The sequence below is a fragment of the Pteropus medius genome, unplaced genomic scaffold, assembly GCF_902729225.1.
Source record: "Pteropus medius unplaced genomic scaffold, Ma_sr-lr_union100, whole genome shotgun sequence".
NCBI classification, from domain to species: domain Eukaryota; kingdom Metazoa; phylum Chordata; class Mammalia; order Chiroptera; family Pteropodidae; genus Pteropus; species Pteropus medius.
Genome location: NW_024353787.1, coordinates 1,135,983 through 1,155,109, shown reverse-complemented (window position 1 = coordinate 1,155,109; position 19,127 = coordinate 1,135,983). Strand labels below are relative to the sequence as shown.

The following is a 19,127-nucleotide window of genomic DNA, read 5'->3' as shown; positions in this document are numbered from 1 at the left end:
CTCCAACATTCTCTCTGGCTTCTACCCTGATAATCTAGGTTATTCTTTATGCTACCCTGAGATATAAATAGCATCCACTGCCTTTCTCAGGCCAAACAAACTTTAATGTTTTGTTTCCTGGGTCCAAAGGAAAAAAATACTCATAGTACATCTCATTCTTAATTTGAGTTACTACAAAGCTGCCTCACTTTGAATCAACCATGGAATAAAAAAAACCACCTCAAAAAGACCAAAATTTGTTTGCTATCACCACTTTGTTAAACTGGCCTAGAACTGCCCCAGTGAGACTTCTAAGTAGCTATTTCCTTTCTGGTGCATAGCTCAGAATCCTCCAGAACACAGCCCAGGTCTTTGCATGTGCCCAGGATGAAATGCAGTTGAATACTTTACACAAGGACATGGATGAGAACTGAGCCCTGAGCCAGATCCCCCAAGGAGTTTTCTGAATAAGAGCACCTTCAGTTGCTAGATAGAAATAAGGAGGCTTTTCTCCTCATTTCTTTTTAAGGAAAGAAAAAGCTACACAAGGAAGAGCAGTTAAGTAAGTGAAGAAGCGGAAAAAACCTCTCCCTACAACAGCTACTTGTCTGACACTAGCGCAAGGTCTTAGCAGCTGAAGAGGCCAATCAGATGAAAAGGCTGCCTCTCAGCTCGAAGCATTGCATTGTACTTTAACATCACGACTTAGCTCAAAGACACGGGTCTGAACCAGAAGACATGGACTCCAACCTAAAACTAAGGGCATTTCACTTTTCTACCACAATCCGTAGCAAGCTTGCCCTGACACCCTGAATTTAGCAGAGAACAAAAGAAAGGAATAGACGTTTTGGAGAGAAGCATCAAAGTGAGTTCTTTCCTTTCTCTACCAAGGCAAAGACGAGGAGTAAAGACCAGATTCACCTTGTCCCCCAAATACCTAGGCCTTTAAAATGCTTTTACCCTTGGCTCACCCTACAAGGACCACCTCCTGCTGCGTCGACCCTACACTCTCTTTCTTACCTCTATTTATGGACTCACTGATCCCTCTCTGTCAGACTGTCTGCTCCTCAGGGGAGCCCTGTTTCTCCTGATATACATCATAAATAGAATTTTTAAGCAATCTTTTGCCTCAAGTTGGTTCCCCCAGGCTACTGAAAAGTGGATATTTTGACCATATGCATATGGAGAGAACCAAATCCACTACCTGTTTCCCTTGGTGCCTAGACGCTCCAGAACAACCAGAGGAGGCCAAAAGGGTTCCTTCCACTTGTTGTAGAAGATGTGATTCTCCTCTGAGGCCAGAGCAACTCCAGAAACAGAGCTGACCCAAACAGAACAGGGGGCTTGGTGCCATTTCTTCCCAATTTTAACATGAGCAATTTAGCAATTAATACAGGCATCCCACTTACTGTAAGTATTACAATGGGGACAAATAATTTCAAATCAAAAATAAAACCAAAACCTTGACAACATGTAGCTAGTTTTCTTTTTCTTTTTCTTTTTTTAAAAAAAAGGAAACGAAAAATTCCGAGATCCCTGTACCATTTACCATGAGGGGCTTCAGACCTGTGCTGACTTCTCGCAGAAGACCTCTCTCTACTTAGGGAATGAAACACTTCAACAGCCTGGTTCTGCTGTGCTGGCAGAGAAGACAGAACCCATCTTTTTCTGTTACCGTTGGGCCTGTCATCCTCTTTCGAGGAGCAAGTAAAGGATATGTTCTTAATCTTAACTCTATGGATCCCAGCACCATAGCCCAGAATGTCATGGAAACTGAAGCAATAGCTGTCTCAAGATCATCACTTCAGGTGAACTGAGATAAGCACATGAAAGATGCAAACTATCAGCATCATCAGGTGCTTCGACCACGTCTTGTGGTGGCTGCAATAAAGGGAAAGCATAAGCACTGAGGAAGTCCTTCTCTAGCCTCGTTTCCTCTCATTCTACAAACTTATGCAACATGCCATTCCACCCCACCCTACCCCTCATAGTTTCCAAGCCTTGTAAGAGCAAGTGGAGTGCTGGCCCACACTTTACACGGCTACTTGACAGGTTCTTCACCTCTAGCAAACGGTGGAGAAAAGAGGCACAAATGGGTACTAGTGGTCATGCCAAAGCTCCCACGTAACTGGAGCTGCATGAGCACACCCAGGAGAAAAAAAATACCTGGATGCCCTGGTGAAAACCTAGGAGCTGGACAGAAAATACAGACCTGCAGGTCCTCCCAAAGCACCAGACTGATCCAAATTTCAGCCCTGGGCCTCATACTCTCCAAAACAATTGGCCTTTTGTGCTGCACGACACTGTCCACCAGGGTTGGGTGGAAAAAATTTAGTCCCCTTCACCTGTAACCTCATTCGTCTCTAGTCCCAGGGTGGACAGGGCTCTCCTGGACTCCAGGTCTGGGCATGGCCCCATCCATCACAGGGGCTGAGGACCCGCACGAAAGCAAGGCAATCCTAATACACACACCATTCCTTATCCAAAAGGAATGCTCTGTCGAGGCGACTGCACCCCCCCACAAGCCAAACTCGGAAAGTCGGGGCTGAAGAAACTGACCGAAGGTTAGGATGGAGAAATTGAGGCTCAAAGAGGGGCAGCGACTGACCACAGGTCACACAGCGAGTTAGAAACGGAGCTTTACTACAACCCCAGGCTCGGGATTCCGGAGTACCCCACTGCTACCCGCCTGCGCTCGTCACGCTCGGCTAAGAATAATTAATATCCCCACAGAACTTCAGCCCCGGTGTCCCCGCCTTCCCACGGCGAGGACCTTGGTCTTCGCCCAGCGCGTCCACCCACCAAACTGCAGCCCCTGCCCATCCAAGGGCCAGGCCCCCCCACTGCGCCCGGCCCTGAGCCCCAATCCAGCTTCCCATCGCCCCCAAGACCTGCAAAGTCGCGCTCCCGAGAGCCGGCGGCGGCGGACATTTCCCAGTCTGCTCTTTCAAGCTTCTCATCTCACCGCTCGCGTCGCCCCGCCTGCACCGCCCCCAAGAGGGTCCCGCCCCCGTGAGCCACCTCCGCCAATCGAAGGCTGGTCTTCTCCATAGCCCCACCCCTAAACAGAGCGAAGCCCTCCCCTGCAGCCGAACCTCCTCCAATCCTCACCACCCTTTCCGAGACGGATACCTGCCTCCGCCAATTCTGGTGCACCCGGGCCAGGTGCCTGAGGCCGAATTCCAACCGCGCTGCCAGGGTTCCTGCTCAGTGCACCTGTAGCGAGACAGCCACAGGAACTCAGGATCCGGGGTCTCAGGGTTGAAGCCTGTGGCAGGAACAACGAGGAATACTGAGCCAAAGGAGTGAAGAGCCAGCTCCACCTCTGCATGATTGTGTGAACGTGAGCAAATCGCTCAGCCTCTCCGGAGAGTCTCCAAGCCTGTTTCCCTCTGTTTCTCTCGCGCACACAGTGTGTCTGAGATTCAAATGCAATGTGGACCCAAAGGTGCACTTCCAAGGTAGACCCGCGGCACTCCTCCAACCTCGTGGCAACTGTGTGCCAAGGTCTAATCTATGCTTTATAGGCATATTACCTCCTTAATCCTCTCAACAAACTTTAGGAGGTAGGAAACTGAGCTCAGAGTGGTGAAGTCTGAGGTTCCAGAGTGAGTGGCAGAGTAAGGACTCAGTCAGATGTCAGTACTAGGGAGTGGATTGGGTGCTTTAACTACCCATAACCACTCTCAGCAACTCAAAAGCAGTGTGCTTGTTATGAAATACATTTCAAGACAAGCCCTCTGGTTCCCCCTTAACCGCATTGCCATTCCTTCTTCCTAGAAATTCTTGAGTCTCTTATGCTTCTTGCTCAAACCCCTGTCTGACTCCCAAACACTTGCTATTACATCCTGTGCTATCCTGCCTACTCCCCCTGTAGAACTACATGAACCTGACCAAACTGAAATGGATTTGCAAGAACGTCATAAATAGGAAAGTTTGGGTCCCGGTCCTGAAGATGGCACTACCAGACACAGTTTTTAAATTATTTTCAGCATTTACATACTGTTAACCTATACTGGGCCTCATCTGATCCTCACAAAACTCTTAGAGTATTACTAGATTAGGCAAGTTTATATTTTCATTGTACAAATAATAAAGCCAAGGCCTGAAGAAATAAAATATATTGTTCACTTTCGCAACTAGGAAATGGCAGAGTTGGGATAAGAACTGAAATCTTCAGGCTCTATGGGCTTTGGAGTTAGAATCTGGGGTTCCAAACCTGGTCCTATTATTTCAATTGATGAATGTCAGTTAACTCATCTATAAAACAGGATATCACTCTTTAGTATTGCTCAAAGACTAAACAGGAGAATATGGTTGTTATGCATTGTCTAGATAAATATTTGGCACATAGTAGATGCTCAATTAATGATAGCTAATTCTTTCTCTAACTGTGGTCTCATGACCAAGGCACTGCCACTCCTTGGCCTTTTGTGCTGCACATTATCAGCCAAGAACTGGGTGGGGAAAACCTAAGTACTTTCATCTGTAACTTCATTCTGGACTTCAGTCTCTTTATCTGTAAAATACTGGGTTTGAGCTGGTGGATATCCAAGAGCCTGTTAGCTCTTATAGCCCTCTCTCACTCAGGCCTCCTGTCAACTGTTCAGAGAAGTTGAGTTAGCACAGTTTCCCTGCTGGTTACCCCAGGTGTGGACCCCAGAAGAAAGAGCAGTTCAGGGAACTACAAGGCAACAAAGCCTAAAAGAGGGAAGTCATCGTCAACTCCTGTCTCTCCTTCATTCTCACAGCTGGGTTCCAAGCTCTGTTCATCCATTCAGCACATATGTATTAAGTGCCTGGCACATGCCAGGCACTGTTCTAACCAATGGGGCCAAAGTTGTGAATATTTTGTGAACACCCAAACTCATTGCTCCCATAGCGCTTTCATTCTCATCTGTTTGATCTCTCCAGTCCATTCTCTCTTCCCCATCCCCATTAATTACCAAGCCCTGGTTAAAGTCTCATTTTTTATGCCTGACTATTGCGACACATTCCCATTGATCTCCCCACTCTAGGATCCCTTCTCCAGCACCAGCTGCCAGATGAGCTTTTCTGACCTGCAAATCCTGCCTTGTAGTTCCTCCTTTAAAACTCCTAAAGCTCCCACAAGCTAAAGGGCAAAATCCAGGCTCTTTGTTGGTTATTTAAGACCCTTCATGAGCTGCCTCTGCAGGCCTCTCCTGACTCAGCTTTCTGCACCCTCCTCCTACTGCGAGTTCAGTCCCACCAAATGACCTGCTATTCCCTCCGACTGTCCTTCTCTTGCTGCCTGCCTGGAAAAAAAAAAATTCATCCTTCAAGTCTCAGATTAGACACCACCTTCTAAATGAAGCCTTCCCTGAGTCGTTTATATGGGACAGGGTGACAAGGAGCATAGAAAGCATTAGAGCAAAACTCAAGAGCTCAAGTTCTGGCGTAGAATATCTAATCCTGTCTAATCCTGGCTCTATAGTTTACCAGCTATGTACTCAGGCAAGGCACTTCATCTTTCTGAGCCTCAGTTTCCTCATCTGTAAAATGGGAACGTCGATAATACCTACTGTGTAAGGTTGTGGTAAAGAAAATGAGATAATGTGTGAAAAGTTCTTAGAGTGATGTCTAACACACAAGTCAACAATAAACATTACCTAAGATATGAGCACTCTTGTATGGAAGGGGAGAAAGTATTCTGAGCTCCTACTATGCACCATGCACTTTTCATGTGCATTATCTCGTTAATTCCCACAGCTCCATGAGAAAGATATTCTTTACGTAGAAAAGTCTACAAAACAAAGGATCAGAGAGGTGAGGTGATTTGCCCAAAGTCACACAACTAGGGACCAGCAAAGATAGGTTTTAAATGCAAGGGGCTGTGTAGCTTCAAAGTCCAAGCTCTTTGCTGTTATTACTATTATCACCCCTCCAACAACTACTAATTATAATCATAAGTTATCCTTATTAGTTGAAGGTTTGGAGATAAATTTCCCCCTGCTTATAAAATAAACATTAAACTCCTTAACCAGGCAGTCAGAACTCTATAATCTTGTTTTTCCTCCTTTTCCCCATACCCCAGTTTTCATTCAAGGCCAGTCCTGTTCCTGGCACATCATCCCGATGTTCATGCTCCATGATGAGACCATGACAGAAGGAAAGCCCTCCCTTCACTCCTACAGAGACAAGATGTTAGTCTGAAAGGAAACAAGTCACAGTGTTGGGTAAACACCTAAGCCCCAGCACCTGGTGGCTCAAATTTGCATGTTCCATGGCTGATCCTCTGCTCTATACAAATTCTCCTTTACAAATATGCCTGGCTGATTTCCCAGTCTAAACAAATTCTGCCTTAGAGGCTGCTAACCTCTCCTTGCTAAGCCAAAGCTAGACCATTTTCTCAGCTGCAGTGGGGGACAGAGCAGAGTTCAAGGGCAGGAGGGCCTATATGACAGATTTCTCTTAGTTCTAGCTGGCAGAGAGAGGGAAGATGGGACTCTAGAAGCTATTGACCCTGCCAACTTGTAAGAGATTTTACATCAGAATCACAACTACCCTGTGCAGCCATGCCCAAAGCCAAGAGGACAAAGTGGCCCTGCTAGAATTAAAACTCAGGTCCAAAAACAGAAAAATTGAAAAGCAATCACCGTGATCGGCTGGTGGCCTAGGGGCACTGTGGTCACATGACAATAGTTTTGAGAGAACAGAAACTGTGGAGTGTGAGTCCAGAGTATAGAAAACCAACTGATAGTGGGTAGGTCAGTGCCCAGCCAATTCCCCCAGGGAGCTTGGGGTGTTACCTACCTGGACAGGCCCTAGCAACTTCCTGGAGGAACGTCCTGGTGTGTGAACCAAAGGGTAACTGGAATATGAGGCTGAGTTCTGCTGTGTCCAGCTGGACGGTCACATCTGAGCCTGCATAGAAGAGGCCAGAAATGAGCCCTTGACCTTCAGGAGCTGAGGATGGTTGCACCTTAAGGCTGGAGTTCTCTGAATGGAGAATCAGCAGCCCAACCTCCCAAAATCTCTTCGGCCCTTAAGCAATTCACTAAAGGCTGCTGCTGGAGAAATAAGGGCACCCTCTGTACCATCAGTTCCAAATTAACATCATCCTCACTCTATAGCGGGTATGGACCAAGGCTCCAAAAAGTCAATAAGGCTTGCCACAGCAGAACTAGACAGAGCTGAAAGAGACAGAGCTGCAAGTTCTCTGACCTGTGTGGTCTATCCCTCTGCAAGTGGAATGAAAAGCACATAGAGGCAGACAAGAGGGGCTGTCCGTCAGTCAGTCTATCCAACTGTGCCAGGCAGGAGCTAGGCACTAGGGAATACCGTGGTGAAGAGAACAGGTGTGGCTTGTCTTCAAGGAGTAGACTGTGGATTGTGTCTTGTTCATAGCAGAACCCCAGCCCCTGGCAGCCACATGGAAAGCATCCCAAAACATGTGCTGAACTAATGAGTAACTAGGAGCAGTCTAGCAGAATGATCAAAAGTATGGGCTACAAAGTCTGGGTTCTGAGTTTGAATCCTGGTTCTACCACTTACTAAATTATTTCATTTCTCTGGGCCTCAGTTACCTGGTCCATAAAATGGGGATGAAAACAGTAAAAACCTCACAGAGTTGTAGTAAGGAAAGCACCATATGATGTGTGTAAAGCTCTTGGCATAGTGCCTGGCACAAGATAATTATTGATTAAATATTCATTTCTATTCATATTACTACTACTATAGTCTGACAAAGAGGACAGACATTAAGTAGGTCACTACAAAAAATTAAATCTCTGTGAGTGACAGAGGCAAGGATGAGACAAAGGAATGTGTATCAATGAGATATAATTTCAGGAGTTCAACAAAGGCTTCCTGGAAAAAGTAAAGTGTGAACTGAAGCCCTGAAAGATGCTAAGAGAAAAAGAGGTGTGAGAGCTTTCAGGAAGAGGGAACAGCATGTGCAGGGACTTTGTGCTGAGAACCTGTCATGTTTGAGGTGATGGAAGCAATCCAGAGGATTCCAAGCCCAGCAAGCGTGGAAGCGAGTGATAGGAACTGAGGCAAGAGAGGTGGGCAGACTGGACCCTGCAGGGTCTGATAAGGGTATCAGAGGGTGCTCTTACTTCACATCATTTCCTTCTGCAGAGCCTGTACCCCCTTCCCCGACTGGGACCCAGACTGAAAGATCCACTCACCAAGAATGTAGAGTTCACCATCTGGGAACACTGTGGGAAGGAAAATGAAAAGGCCTTAGCTATTGAGCACCGAGTGCCACAGCACTGTCCTTGCTCCCAGTGCCCAACCCCAACAAGGGTAGAAATGACCTGGGGGCCCAGAGCAGGGGGCCTTATCCCACCCAGCCCCTTGTGGCACCTTCTTCCAGCGTAAAATCCCTTGAGACCGGCACTATCTGGTCCAAAGAGACATCATCCCCAGTAATGGCCATCCTCCGGTGCGTATACAGGAAGAGACTGAGGGCAGGAAGCAGAAGTAAGGACCAGACCCACTGGCTGTCTCTCAGGCCCATCATGGTGGCCTTGGGGTGCTCACGCTCCCTCATTGGTCCCTAGGGCTGTGCTGATTGTACCCAGTTCTGCACAATCATCATACCCTCTCTATCCATGGTACCTATTAGAGACTGCGATTTATGGATAGGTCACCAAAGGTGAACTTGTCTCCTTTTGGGGAGACCCTGCTTTGTTAGTAAAACATGTGCTTGATCTATCCATTATACTTTCTAGCACCGCCTGTGGTAGAACAGCACAACCTTAGCCACCACCTTCCCCTCTCTGAACCTCAGTTTCTTCATCTATAAAGTGAGGGAGGTGGATTAGAAAATGTCTAAGGTCCCTCCCTGCCAGCTCTGAGATCCTGAGGTTCACATGCTGGCGATGAGACCTTTGACAAGCATTATTATTCTCTCTCTGTTTCTGTGTAATATGTGGATGTTATTGAGTACTTTCTAGTGTTTTAAACACTTTACATGTGATAACTCACTTTAATCTTTAGTCTAAGCAAATTGAGGTACACAGGAACAAAACACCTTGCTCAAGACTGTGTGGCTCGAAAGTAACAAAGCCTGTATTTGAACCCAGGCAGTCAGGCCATGAGGCTCAAGATCTGGGCCAGTATGTTAAACTACCTCTTCTCCAGATGGTTGAGGATTATATGAGCTGATATATATGAAGGGCTAAGAATATAGTGTTCATTATAAATTTGTAATTAAATCAATTATATTGAAAACAAAGGTTAAAAAATATATAGTGTTCTAAAATATTAACTATCATTAATATAATTATTCTAGAAGATTCAGACTCTGCCCCAGAGGGATGCCTGAAGTCCAGCTGGAAGGTATAGTAAAGACTAACCCCATGGCCCAGATGGGCAAGGACCAAACCCCTCACTTACGCATGTTCCTGAACTCCACGTTCTGGGCTGTAGCGCACGAGCCCCAGGAGACGGCTCTCCCTGCTGTCTCCCTCACACAGTACACCTTGTACCGCCTGCTGCTCAGGGTCAAGGGAAATTGAACGAAACAGGAAGCCAGGGCTCTACCAATCCAGCCCACCCCACCTTCCCTGCCCTTCTCTTGCCCACACAGATTTACTGTGTAACCTTGAGCAAGTCACTTCACCTCTCTGAACTTGCCCTATCTGCGAAATGGGGATAATAAACCCCAACTTCAAAGGGGGTTGGGTGGAGAACTGCGTAGTTAAAGCACCTGGCAGAAGAGACAAAAAGATTAAAAAATGTGAATAATAAAATGGCAATAACTACATAACTATCAAGAATTACTTTAAATGTAAATGGATTAAATGCACCAATCAAAAGACGCAGGATAAGAAAACAAGACTCACTTGTCCATCAACAGACAATTGGATAAAGAAGATATGGTACATATATACAATGGAATCTTACTCGTCCTTAAAATAGAATGAAATTTTACCATTTGGACAAACATAGATGGACATAGAGGATGTTATCCTAAGTGAAATAAGTCAGAGAAAGACAAATACCACATGATTTCACTTATATGTGGAATCTAAAAATCAAAATAAACAAACAAACAAAACAGAAACAAACTCATAGATACCGAGAACAAACTGGTGGTTGTCAGGTGGGAGTGAGTTTGAGGGGCTGGTAAAAAAGATGAAGGAATTAAGAAGTACGAATTGGTAGTTACATGGGAAAGTAAAATACAGCATAGGGAATATAGTCAATAATGTTGTAATAACTATGTATGGTGTTAGGGGTTACTAGACTTATTGGGGGGATCATTTCATAAGTTATATAAATGTCTAACCACTATGCTGTACACCTGACACTAACATATCATTAAATGTCAACTGTAATTAAAAAAGAAAAAAGAAAAAGAACACCTAGCAGAGAGTTTAGTACTGAGTAAGTACTTAGTTAATAGTGGTTTCCTTCTACACTGATGGCACAGAAAGAGGGAGAGCAGATAGACACATAGACACATTCTATTCCACTTCTCAAGGCCAGAGGAGGCTCAGGGGCTGGGAAGCTCAGCGCTGGGAAGGATATGATGATGCAATATTCCCTCTCAGCCAGAGTCTCCTGGATCGCCACGGACTGGTCCATGCTGGCCCTCGCTGAGCAGACCCACCCTGGGGGGCAGTGCAGATGGGAGCCCCCTTTGGTTAACAAGTTATCCAGGTAGTGATAGAGCTGCCTCAGAGGGCTGGGGTCAGGGAAGAGGGGGCTTTGTGCAAGGAGAAGGTAAAAGAGGCCTGACCCTCTTCCTCCCTAGAATGGGCCTTGTAAAGTTTTTTGTAAAGAGGAGCTGACTCTTTGCCCCTGGTAGGATGTACAATTTGTTGTATCATCTCTTGTCTAGGAGAGTGTCCCATTGTTCCTGAGTGGGGTCCAGTCTACCTGTGGGAAGTGGGGTGCCTGGTTCCATTAATGGAGAGAGGGACACGTTCTCATTGCTCCGGGGATAGGGCTATGCCTCCCTTTCAGAGAGCAGTATTAGTTCTGCGGGCACCTCTCTGGGAAGTGTCAGTGGTGTGTCTGCATGGGGTTTGGGGAGCATCCTGTTACTCCCAGGAAGGGAGGGTCTCATTCTGGACAAGAACCCCAGTTTTGTTCTTCTTTCTTTGAAGACAGGAAAAGTGTCCCATTGCTCCTTGGCTCCCACCCCAGCCCAGCAGGCCCCATTGCATCAGCCGCAGGCCAAGGGGGGCGTCCAGTTCCGCAGGCGCAGGACAGGGGTCTCGGCCCTCAGCTGGCTCCCTCCCTCCTGCCCAGCCCTGTCCTGGCTTCTCTGCTCCCAGCCCCCTGTCGTTGCCACCTACCTCCTGAGCTGTCACCGCTGGACACCCCGGTCCCTGGCCACCAATGACTACATTTCCCAGCCTCCCCTGCGCACAATGGTCATTCAGCCTTCAAGTCCCAGCATGCCTACGCCAAACATGGGGGGCTCCCCCCCCGCCCCTATTAACTCCTTAGGTCCTGGGGTGCACTGGGCTGCCTGTTCCAAAAAAGTTTTCCTAATGAATGCCCTAACCTCCACCTCTGATCCTCTAAGTCATGAGGCCAGATTTACCCTCCCAGGGCCGGGAAGGAAGACAGTCATGTCTGCCTCAAGAGAAAAAATAATGCATTTTTATTTTCTCCTCAATTCCTTTCTCAACTCCTCTCATTCATGTGGGCCAACTCTGGCCTCTGCTAGAACTCTTCCTCCCCAAATAAGTACCCTGTACTAGCTTAAAGGGGGAACAACACAATGAAGAACCATTATCCACTTTCTAGCTGGAGAAACTGAGGCTCAGAGAGATTCCCCAATTTGACCAAGGCCCTGCAGCTAGCAAGTGCAAAATTGGGCCTCAACTGATTAAGTCTGACTCCAACTTCTATGCCACTGGCCAGACACCGGTACACGCTGCCTGTTATTTCTTCCCTTAGCTTCACGTGTATGCATATGATGTATGTATGACATATGATGGGGAACACCCAACCTGTCTGCCTCATGGAGCGGCATGAGAATAGGTGTGAATGCACTTTGTAAAGGATGTGACACTGTTCCTATGCTGGGCTGTGCTGAGTCCCAGTTCTCTCTTCTTCTCCTCCGGAAACAGTGCCCTTTATTGTTCCCAAGCCCCATCCCCTGATTCACCGAGCCATGTACACTTGGGCAAGGCCTTTCTCTTTTTAGGCCTCATTTCCCCATCTAAGATGAGGAGGTTGCTCTAGATGGACAAAAAAGGGCGAGCTCAGATAAGAGAGTCCAGTACTGGTCTCTCAGCCTATTGGCCATTTCACTAAGCTGTACCCTCCCTGAGGATGGGACTATGTCTTTTCCTTACCACCCTGGCACAGTCAGCCCTCATGTTTATTGAATTATTAAATTAATGAATTATCATAATGACTACACCTGCCCTCAAGCTTTGACTCAAACTGAAGGGGCTGTGCTGGGGAAGGAGTAACGCTGTAACTTCTAACCAGTGCCTCTTCTTCCTTCCCTAAGCTGGGAGTTGCTGCCCTGACGACTTTATATGAAGTCCAACTTTGTATATATAAACCTGTTCCAGAAACAACCATCACCTTCTTCCCAATCTTTTCCTTTTCCTGGAAACAACCACGGCACAAATGAATATCAGGTTTATTTGAATTTGGTTTCAGAATCATGTGGAGGATGAGGGGAAAGGGGATTGATACAGACCCTTAGAGGTAAATGGGTTGGGTGTCACTGCAGGAAAGTGGGGGAACCCCAATCCCAGCCCCATGCTTTAATGTCAAAGGCTTGGGAGGAGGGTATGGGAAAAATGGATGGGGCCAGGCTCTTTTTATAATCTTTCCCTTGCAGAACTTTTGGGTCTTCCCACTCGATGAGGGTCAGGCAGGAAAAAAAAAAAAATTGTTCTGTTTTTTCGGATAAACCCCAGCCTCTCCTTGGGATTGGGGCTAAGGCCCTGACTCCTTAGAGGACACAATGGTTAGGCAAAGGGGGAGCCGAGAGCCCAGACAAAATAAACCCCTTTTAGTAAAGATACAGCTATAGGAATCAGAGCTGGGGGTGGGCCTGGGGGCTTGCTGGATGCTGCTCCCCAATTCAGCTGGGCTCAGCTAGGGGAGCAGGAATAGGAGCAGGGCAGAGTTGAGGAGCAGCATCGCCCCAACCAGGGACCAGTACAGGGGGTTCCTGGTGGCCCCTGGGGCTGCTTGGTTGAAGTGGAGGTTCCCATCCAGCTGGAGGCAGCTGCCTGAGGTTGAGGCTTGGCAGCACTCCTGGAAGCAGGACTGAGTCACAGCCCCATAACACCTGTGGATCCCTGCCATACAGGCCTGGCTGCAACCCGCAGTGTAGCCTGAGCTGAAGCGTTTCAGCTGCAAGAAGAGATGGAACCATTCATCTCCCAGGCCCCTTTCCCCAACTCACGGAAGCAGAAAGTGTTAAGTGGGCCATGGCTGAGCTGAACCTCTCTGGACCCCCAGCTCCCACCCCATGAAGTTAGCCAGCCAGTCTCCAGAGGGCATACAATGTGATTAGTAACAATGGGGGCATGTCATGGAGACTTAGAAAATTCCAGCATAATGCTGAGTTGAGAGGGCCAAGCATGCTAGACCCCAGGCAACCCGCCTCCCAGAGGTCTAGCTCCAGACAGATTTATCTGCTGACCTACTCTGCCCAGGCAGAAGGAGAAAGGCCTGCAGTTCTGTAGGACAGCACCCCAATCCTTGGAGCACTCTGGGGGCCCACCTCACAGAAGTCCACGCCAACGGGGCACAAGGCCACAGCTTTCTGACCTTTGAAGCAATTACTGCCTTGGCAGGAAAAGGTGGCACAGATTTTCTTCTGGAAGAGAAAGTGGAAGGAAGGTTGAGGGGTGGGGAGCTGTTCAGACTGAACAGGCACTGAATGCCAGACAGAAGCGAGGCTGGAGCCTCATCATGCCTACCCCACTGGCTCCAGCCACCGCACAATATCCATCCCTGCCTCCACCTCCCAGAGCAGACAGGTGTGAAAGAGACACTCACATTTCTCACAAAGGCTGGTGGAGTGAGAACCAGCTTGTCCTCTTGGATGGTCAGGTGGCCTAGACCTAAAGGCAGGGCAGGGTTGCCTGGGGGAAGTGCTGTAACACCTCAGCTGCGGGGCAATTCCTCTGCAAAGTCCCAGCCTCCGCCCCAAGGGAGGGCATCTTGTGTGTGGGACAGTCACAACCTGAAACTTTCCCCTATGCTACCACCCTAGACAAGCACAGGAGATTGTTCTGGCTGCCTTAAAGCTTGCGGGGTGTGGGGGGGTGGGAAGGGGTGGAAGGGAGCGCTGGCTAAGAAGGCCTGGGGAAAGGTGGGAGTTAGGAAAGAGAATCTAGTAGGGGGTAGAACACTGAAGGTAGAAAGCTCAGACTTGGAGAGTCAGTAGGATAGACCACAAAGATAAGGGTCAGCCTGGAAACGTTTAGAGGTTAGGGTGTTGACAGAAGTTGAGAAGTTGGCAAAAACTGAGCTCAGATTTGAGGACCTGTGAAAAGGTGGGATTCAGAGGTGAGGGTTAGTGAGCAGGCAAGGCTCAGGGCTGGGGAGAGATGTGGTGGGGCTCAGAGCTTATGGGGCCCATGGGAGCAGGAGTCAGAGTGGGGGCTCGGAGTTGGAGGGCAATGGAGGATAGGCTCGGAGCTGCGGGTAGTGGGACTGTCTCACCGGAGTCCAACTCATTGAGCACCAGGCAAAGTGGGCCACCACTGCAGCACTGCAGAGAGCAGGGTCCCAGGCTGAGGGCCGAGTTGTTGGCCAGTAGGCAAGGGCTGAAATCAGTTCCAATTTCCCCCTCACACCTGGAGCTGCACCGGGCCATGTAGTGAGCAGCAGTGAGTTGAATCAGCTGCGTAAACAGAGTGCCAGAGAGTCCAGGAGGATGGGGATGGGGAGTCGAGATACAGTCCTGGGCTGTATCTTGAGTTCTCCCAGCATCTCAAACACTGACTCCTCTCCCTCCTGCTTCAGTGTCTCTCTCCCAGCACCTTCCTGTATGTACCTGAATGTCAGCCCCACTTCCAACGGCACACTCCCAACCCCTGCAGCAGCCCCTCGTGGTGGCCTCCCACCTGGGGCCCCACATTAGCCCCACGCCACACCTCACAATGGTGCTCCCCAGGTTCACACTCTGCTATTTGGTTGGCGAACTCCGCTTCCTGGTAGCACATCTCTCCGAAGCAGTGGAAGCTGTGGCATATCTGTGGAAGGGTTTGAACACCATGGCCTCATTCCCATAGCTAAAGGGATCCAGGAGGCTCAATTTCTTCATACGCTGCTTACCTGGACAGGAGCAGGGGTCAGCTGACATCTGGCCAGGTTCTGGGCTACCAGTAATATCAGCAGGACTGGTAAGAGGAAAAAGAGAGAAGGGATCACTGCAGAGAGTAACCAGCTCAAGGGTTACAGGTCAAGGAAAGGTCATGCAGTGGTTAAGTGGAAGAGGTCATGAGGTCAGGGCAAAGAAGGGGCAGATCTAGGGTCCAGCAATAGTCATGGGTTAGGGTTGATCACAGAGTCTAGGAAAGGCTGGGATTCCTGGGCTGAGGACAGCTACCTCTGAGCAGAGCAGCCCTGTGGCTACTATTGGCCACAGACATCTTCTGTCGAGGTGCTGCAGGAGCTGGAGAGAGTGAATGACAGGTCCCGGGCAGCCCAAGTGAGGGCTGCAAACAGAGAGTCCCATTATTACACTACGCAGATGAGTAAATTGAGGCTGGGGAGCAGGGGAGATCAACCTGCAGGGAAAAAAAGGGCCCCAGGGGCAGAGCTTTTGCTTCCTACAAGTCATACTGTCAGTGACATTAAGGCAGGCACAATGGGGCCTCCAGCCTAGTGACAGCCCCTCTGAGAGGGAAAGTTATTGGCCTGGCAACAGCAGCAGCCCAGAGAGACAGAGCTGGAACAGGTGCAGTGACAGGAAATAAACATTGGTGCCACTGATCTGGCCTCATTTGCCTCTAACATCAGAAGGTGCCAAGGGTGGAGGGTGGGGGGTAACAGCTGGCCCAGGGCAAGGAAACCCTGGCTCACAGAGAGGGTCAGAAGTCAGGGCTCACCTTGTCCAGGTTCTTCTGGTTCAGACCCCGCTCTGTTCCCAAATCAGAGATGAGCCAAAGGAAAGAGGTAGCTCTCAGACCCTGGATATCTGGATCCTGGCTCTTCCCCCAGGACTGGGGCATCAGAACTGTAAGGGTCTACTAAGCCTGGTTCAGGTTTTTCCATGCAAGGTAGAATACTGCAGGAGATGAGAAGTGCATTCTCATCTTCCCACCCAACCCTGGGAGGCTGCGCACAACCCAGCCCCCAACATTTCCAGGGCATGTTTCCTTATCTTCAGGGCTATACTCCTCCATTAGCCCTTGGATGTGTCTCTCAGGTGATGGCTAGAGCTAGGACCCTCTCTGGGCTGGGCCCCTTCTGGCTGTAGTCTTTAATGCACAAATGGGGGCAATGCTCAGGATCCAGGGTGCTGAGGTGAGGCAGGATAGGACCCCTTAGGAATAGGGGCTACTTCTTTCTCTACTCTTCCTCCTCCTTACCACCAGGAGCCTCAGCCTCTCCGCTGTTCTCTCCAACACTACACTCAAGAAGCAGCTTTCGTCCAGTCAGCAACTCTCCAAGGGGACCTCCATCTCCAAGATGAGCAGGTTAAGAGAAGGTCCGTGTGTCCTGAAAGGAAGGGTCCAAGCCTCCCACACAAGTCCCTCTTCCTCCCCCTGGTTTGGGTAGATGAGGCTGCCGGGACAGCTCAGGAGTGGGAAGGGGCCAAATAGACACTCAACAGAATCAGAAAGCCAGCAAAGCCTTGATTGTTATCTCCTAGTCTGTATTAGTTCTGGCTCCTTGCCCATCTACTTTAGTTTGTGCCCCTCTCCATGGCTGGAGAGAATATTCTCAATATTCCCTGTGCCCCATTCCCTCCAAGCTGTAGACCTACCTGCACACCCGTAGGTGCAGAGGGCAGAGAGTGTGTGTGCATGAGTCAGGGAGGCTGCAAATGCAGCCCCCGGAAGCTGGCAGCTGCTCCTCCTCCCCTCCAATCATTTGCCAGCTCTGGGAATTCTCTGTGATGTTGCTGCCACTGGGGACACACAGGGGTCACAGGCAAAAAAGGAAGCACAGCCAATGTCTAGACTGTAGCTAGAGGGAGAAAATAAAGCCAACTGACAGCTTAGGCAGATCGAAGGACCCCCATCCCCACATCCCACTGGGACGTGCTTTGTATAGATCAGAAACATGGCAGGTAGAGAGGGCTCTCAGAAGAGATCAGAGGAGGGCGGGGCGGGGGCAGTGTCCTCCCAGAGCCTGCCTGGAATGGGAGAACTGTCCAGCAACTAGTGGAAACGGTAGCGTGGGAAGAAGTCACAGACTCATTCCTGCCACAAGAACGCTGAGGTGAGGCTACTGGCAGGACTTGATGGATGAGGTGGGGAGAGGCAATATCATTCCAAGGATAAAAAATAATAATAATGAAGGAGGAAGAAAAACCTCAGAACTTTGTGTGCCTCTCACTCTCCCAACACATCAGTTACCTTTGGGGTGGTCCCTTTGTAGAGTGTTCCAGGCAGAGAACAGAAAGTGGAGGGAGGGATGACTGGTTGAGGCTGGACACAGATTTCACTTTCCTCTCGGAGGTAGGGAGCGAGGAGACTCCTGCTCCTGGGAAGGTCATCCCAGGATCGGCCCCTGGGTTCAGCAACTCCAATCTGGGGATCAGTCCCAGATTGGGTTCTCCCCAGATGCTTTTTGCCTGGGGTGGGAGTAGCAGACGGAGTCCTGCAGCTTCTCTGATGGGGTAGCTTTCCTCCTTGAAGAGTGAACTGAATCATCTATTCTCAGCAGGAAGCACCCTGGCAGAGGTTCAGACTCCACATCTAAAGGAGAGATTCTTATGAGGCTCAGGAACCAAAGATGGACTTCCGGAGATTCATGAACCCCTAAAATTGTGTGTAGAAATATCTATGCACGTCTATCTTCCTAGGGAGAAAGTCCACAGTTATCTTTGTATTTCTAGAGGAATCTATGATCCCAAAAAGATTAAGAACTACTGATCTAAACCAAGAAAATGCAACCCTCCACTCTTTCCCCAGCCTAGTCAGGGGGCTCAGCTGGAATCCTGTTCTACCTGCAGCAGACCCTCTCAAGTCCAGACTTTGAGGAGTCACCTCTGAGGAGAACCACTTCTGATGCCAAGTTTCACTGAATCTAACAGCTGTGCCCTTGGGGCTGTGTGGAGTTGGCCACATGGCTCTTCCTGCCTGACCAGGAGGTTGTCACCGAGCCTCATCTCTGGTTCTGCTCCCACCATCTCACCTCCACCTAATCTTCAAGGTTTGCAAACCTCACTGTACCTGACACATAAAAAGCATGAATACAATATCTGGATGGAGGTAACAAAGAAAAGTAGCCTTTGCTATGATAGGGAAGCCCCAGGTTCCCGCCAAGGCTGCTCCGGTACGTAGTTCACAGGACTGCAGTTATCTGGGCAAGGGTGAAGGCAGGACTCCACAGAACCAGGTCCCATCTCCCCTGCACACTGTGAAGAAGAAAAACAGGTTCTTGGCATAGCGCCTTAATCTTGAAGTTCTGGGTACCCACTCCTAAAGAGGGGTGCTGAGGAATGTGACAGCTGCACTCCTTGGAGGCCCCGATGCTGCTCTAACAGAAAGTCCCCACATTTCCCATTTCCAAGGTTATTAAATCTCTTCCCACTTGGCAAGGTCTCCTTGCACTTTGGGCTTGTTTTCGGTAATCAGTGTTTCTAGATGGCTCAATCAGGTTTAATTATCCACTCACTCTGCTTCAGCAGCTCAGGCCCTGGACAGGTTGCCCAGCTGGGATTTTAAGTGACTGGATGAGCCAAAGCACAGACAAGCACGTGAGGAGTTGCCCTAGGGATAGGTTGAACCAGAAAGGAAAATATCGAGAGTGAAGTGCCACAAGGGCTGGGTGGTGAAAACCTATTGCCACAGAGGTTACCAGGGCAACAGGGAAGTGTGAGGGAGAAGGCCAGTTCCAACTCAGGAGTTTTACAAGTAGATACATTACAGACGGACTGAAAGTCTGAGTGCTGAGGGGCAAGGGGGCTCTCTGGAGAAAGCCCAGACCTTCAGATGATTCTGCCTGCGGGCAGATCGGAGCCGCCTCGGCTCCCCGTGTTTTCCATTTGGGATAACAGATTCAGC

General features: G+C 49.0%; 2 protein-coding genes across 10 annotated transcripts in view; both read right to left on the bottom strand.

The window, feature by feature from the left end:
* Positions 1-11,340, bottom strand: part of INPP5B (inositol polyphosphate-5-phosphatase B) — a 42,263-nt gene extending 30,923 nt beyond the window's left edge. Inside the window, exons 1-7 of one of the 9 annotated variants that reach the window (XM_039850990.1) lie at positions 11,256-11,340; positions 10,484-10,565; positions 9,346-9,441; positions 8,311-8,408; positions 8,133-8,162; positions 6,754-6,864; positions 3,116-3,247 (exon numbers count right to left, since the gene is read on the bottom strand). In XM_039850990.1, coding sequence (XP_039706924.1) covers positions 3,116-3,247; positions 6,754-6,864; positions 8,133-8,162; positions 8,311-8,408; positions 9,346-9,441; positions 10,484-10,539 — 523 coding nt within the window. In that variant the 5' untranslated portion in view covers positions 10,540-10,565; positions 11,256-11,340. Of the gene's footprint in view, positions 1-2,870; positions 2,984-3,111; positions 3,248-6,753; positions 6,865-8,132; positions 8,163-8,310; positions 8,409-9,345; positions 9,736-10,482; positions 10,566-11,255 lie in introns of those variants that run through there. The other 8 variants (XM_039850995.1, XM_039850996.1, XM_039850991.1 and 5 more) reach the window with 8 other exon arrangements.
* A 1,205-nt stretch (positions 11,341-12,545) lies between these two features.
* LOC120593300 (uncharacterized) lies at positions 12,546-18,241 on the bottom strand. Its single transcript, XM_039851071.1, has 9 exons — positions 16,880-18,241; positions 15,999-16,611; positions 15,497-15,605; positions 15,223-15,287; positions 15,042-15,140; positions 14,608-14,788; positions 13,939-14,003; positions 13,661-13,756; positions 12,546-13,287 (listed from the first exon to the last, which is right to left on the bottom strand). Exons 2-9 carry the CDS (start codon positions 16,119-16,121, stop codon positions 13,027-13,029), a joined length of 999 nt encoding a protein of 332 aa, XP_039707005.1. The 5' UTR covers positions 16,122-16,611; positions 16,880-18,241; the 3' UTR covers positions 12,546-13,026.
* Between the last annotated feature and the right edge of the window lie 886 nt (positions 18,242-19,127).

What these genes read in the sequence shown, in the direction of transcription:
- LOC120593300 (XM_039851071.1), bottom strand. Translation starts at nt 16,121, where the DNA reads ATGCCCCAGTCCTGGGGGAAGAGCCAGGATCCAGATATCCAGGGTCTG. An exon ending in CAGGGCTGCTCTGCTCAGAG is followed by an intron (nt 15,288 to 15,496) that starts GTAGCTGTCCTC and finishes TCCTCTTACCAG; the next exon opens with TCCTGCTGATATTACTGGTA. An exon ending in GCTCAATGAGTTGGACTCCG is followed by an intron (nt 14,004 to 14,607) that starts GTGAGACAGTCC and finishes CCCTGCCTTTAG; the next exon opens with GTCTAGGCCACCTGACCATC.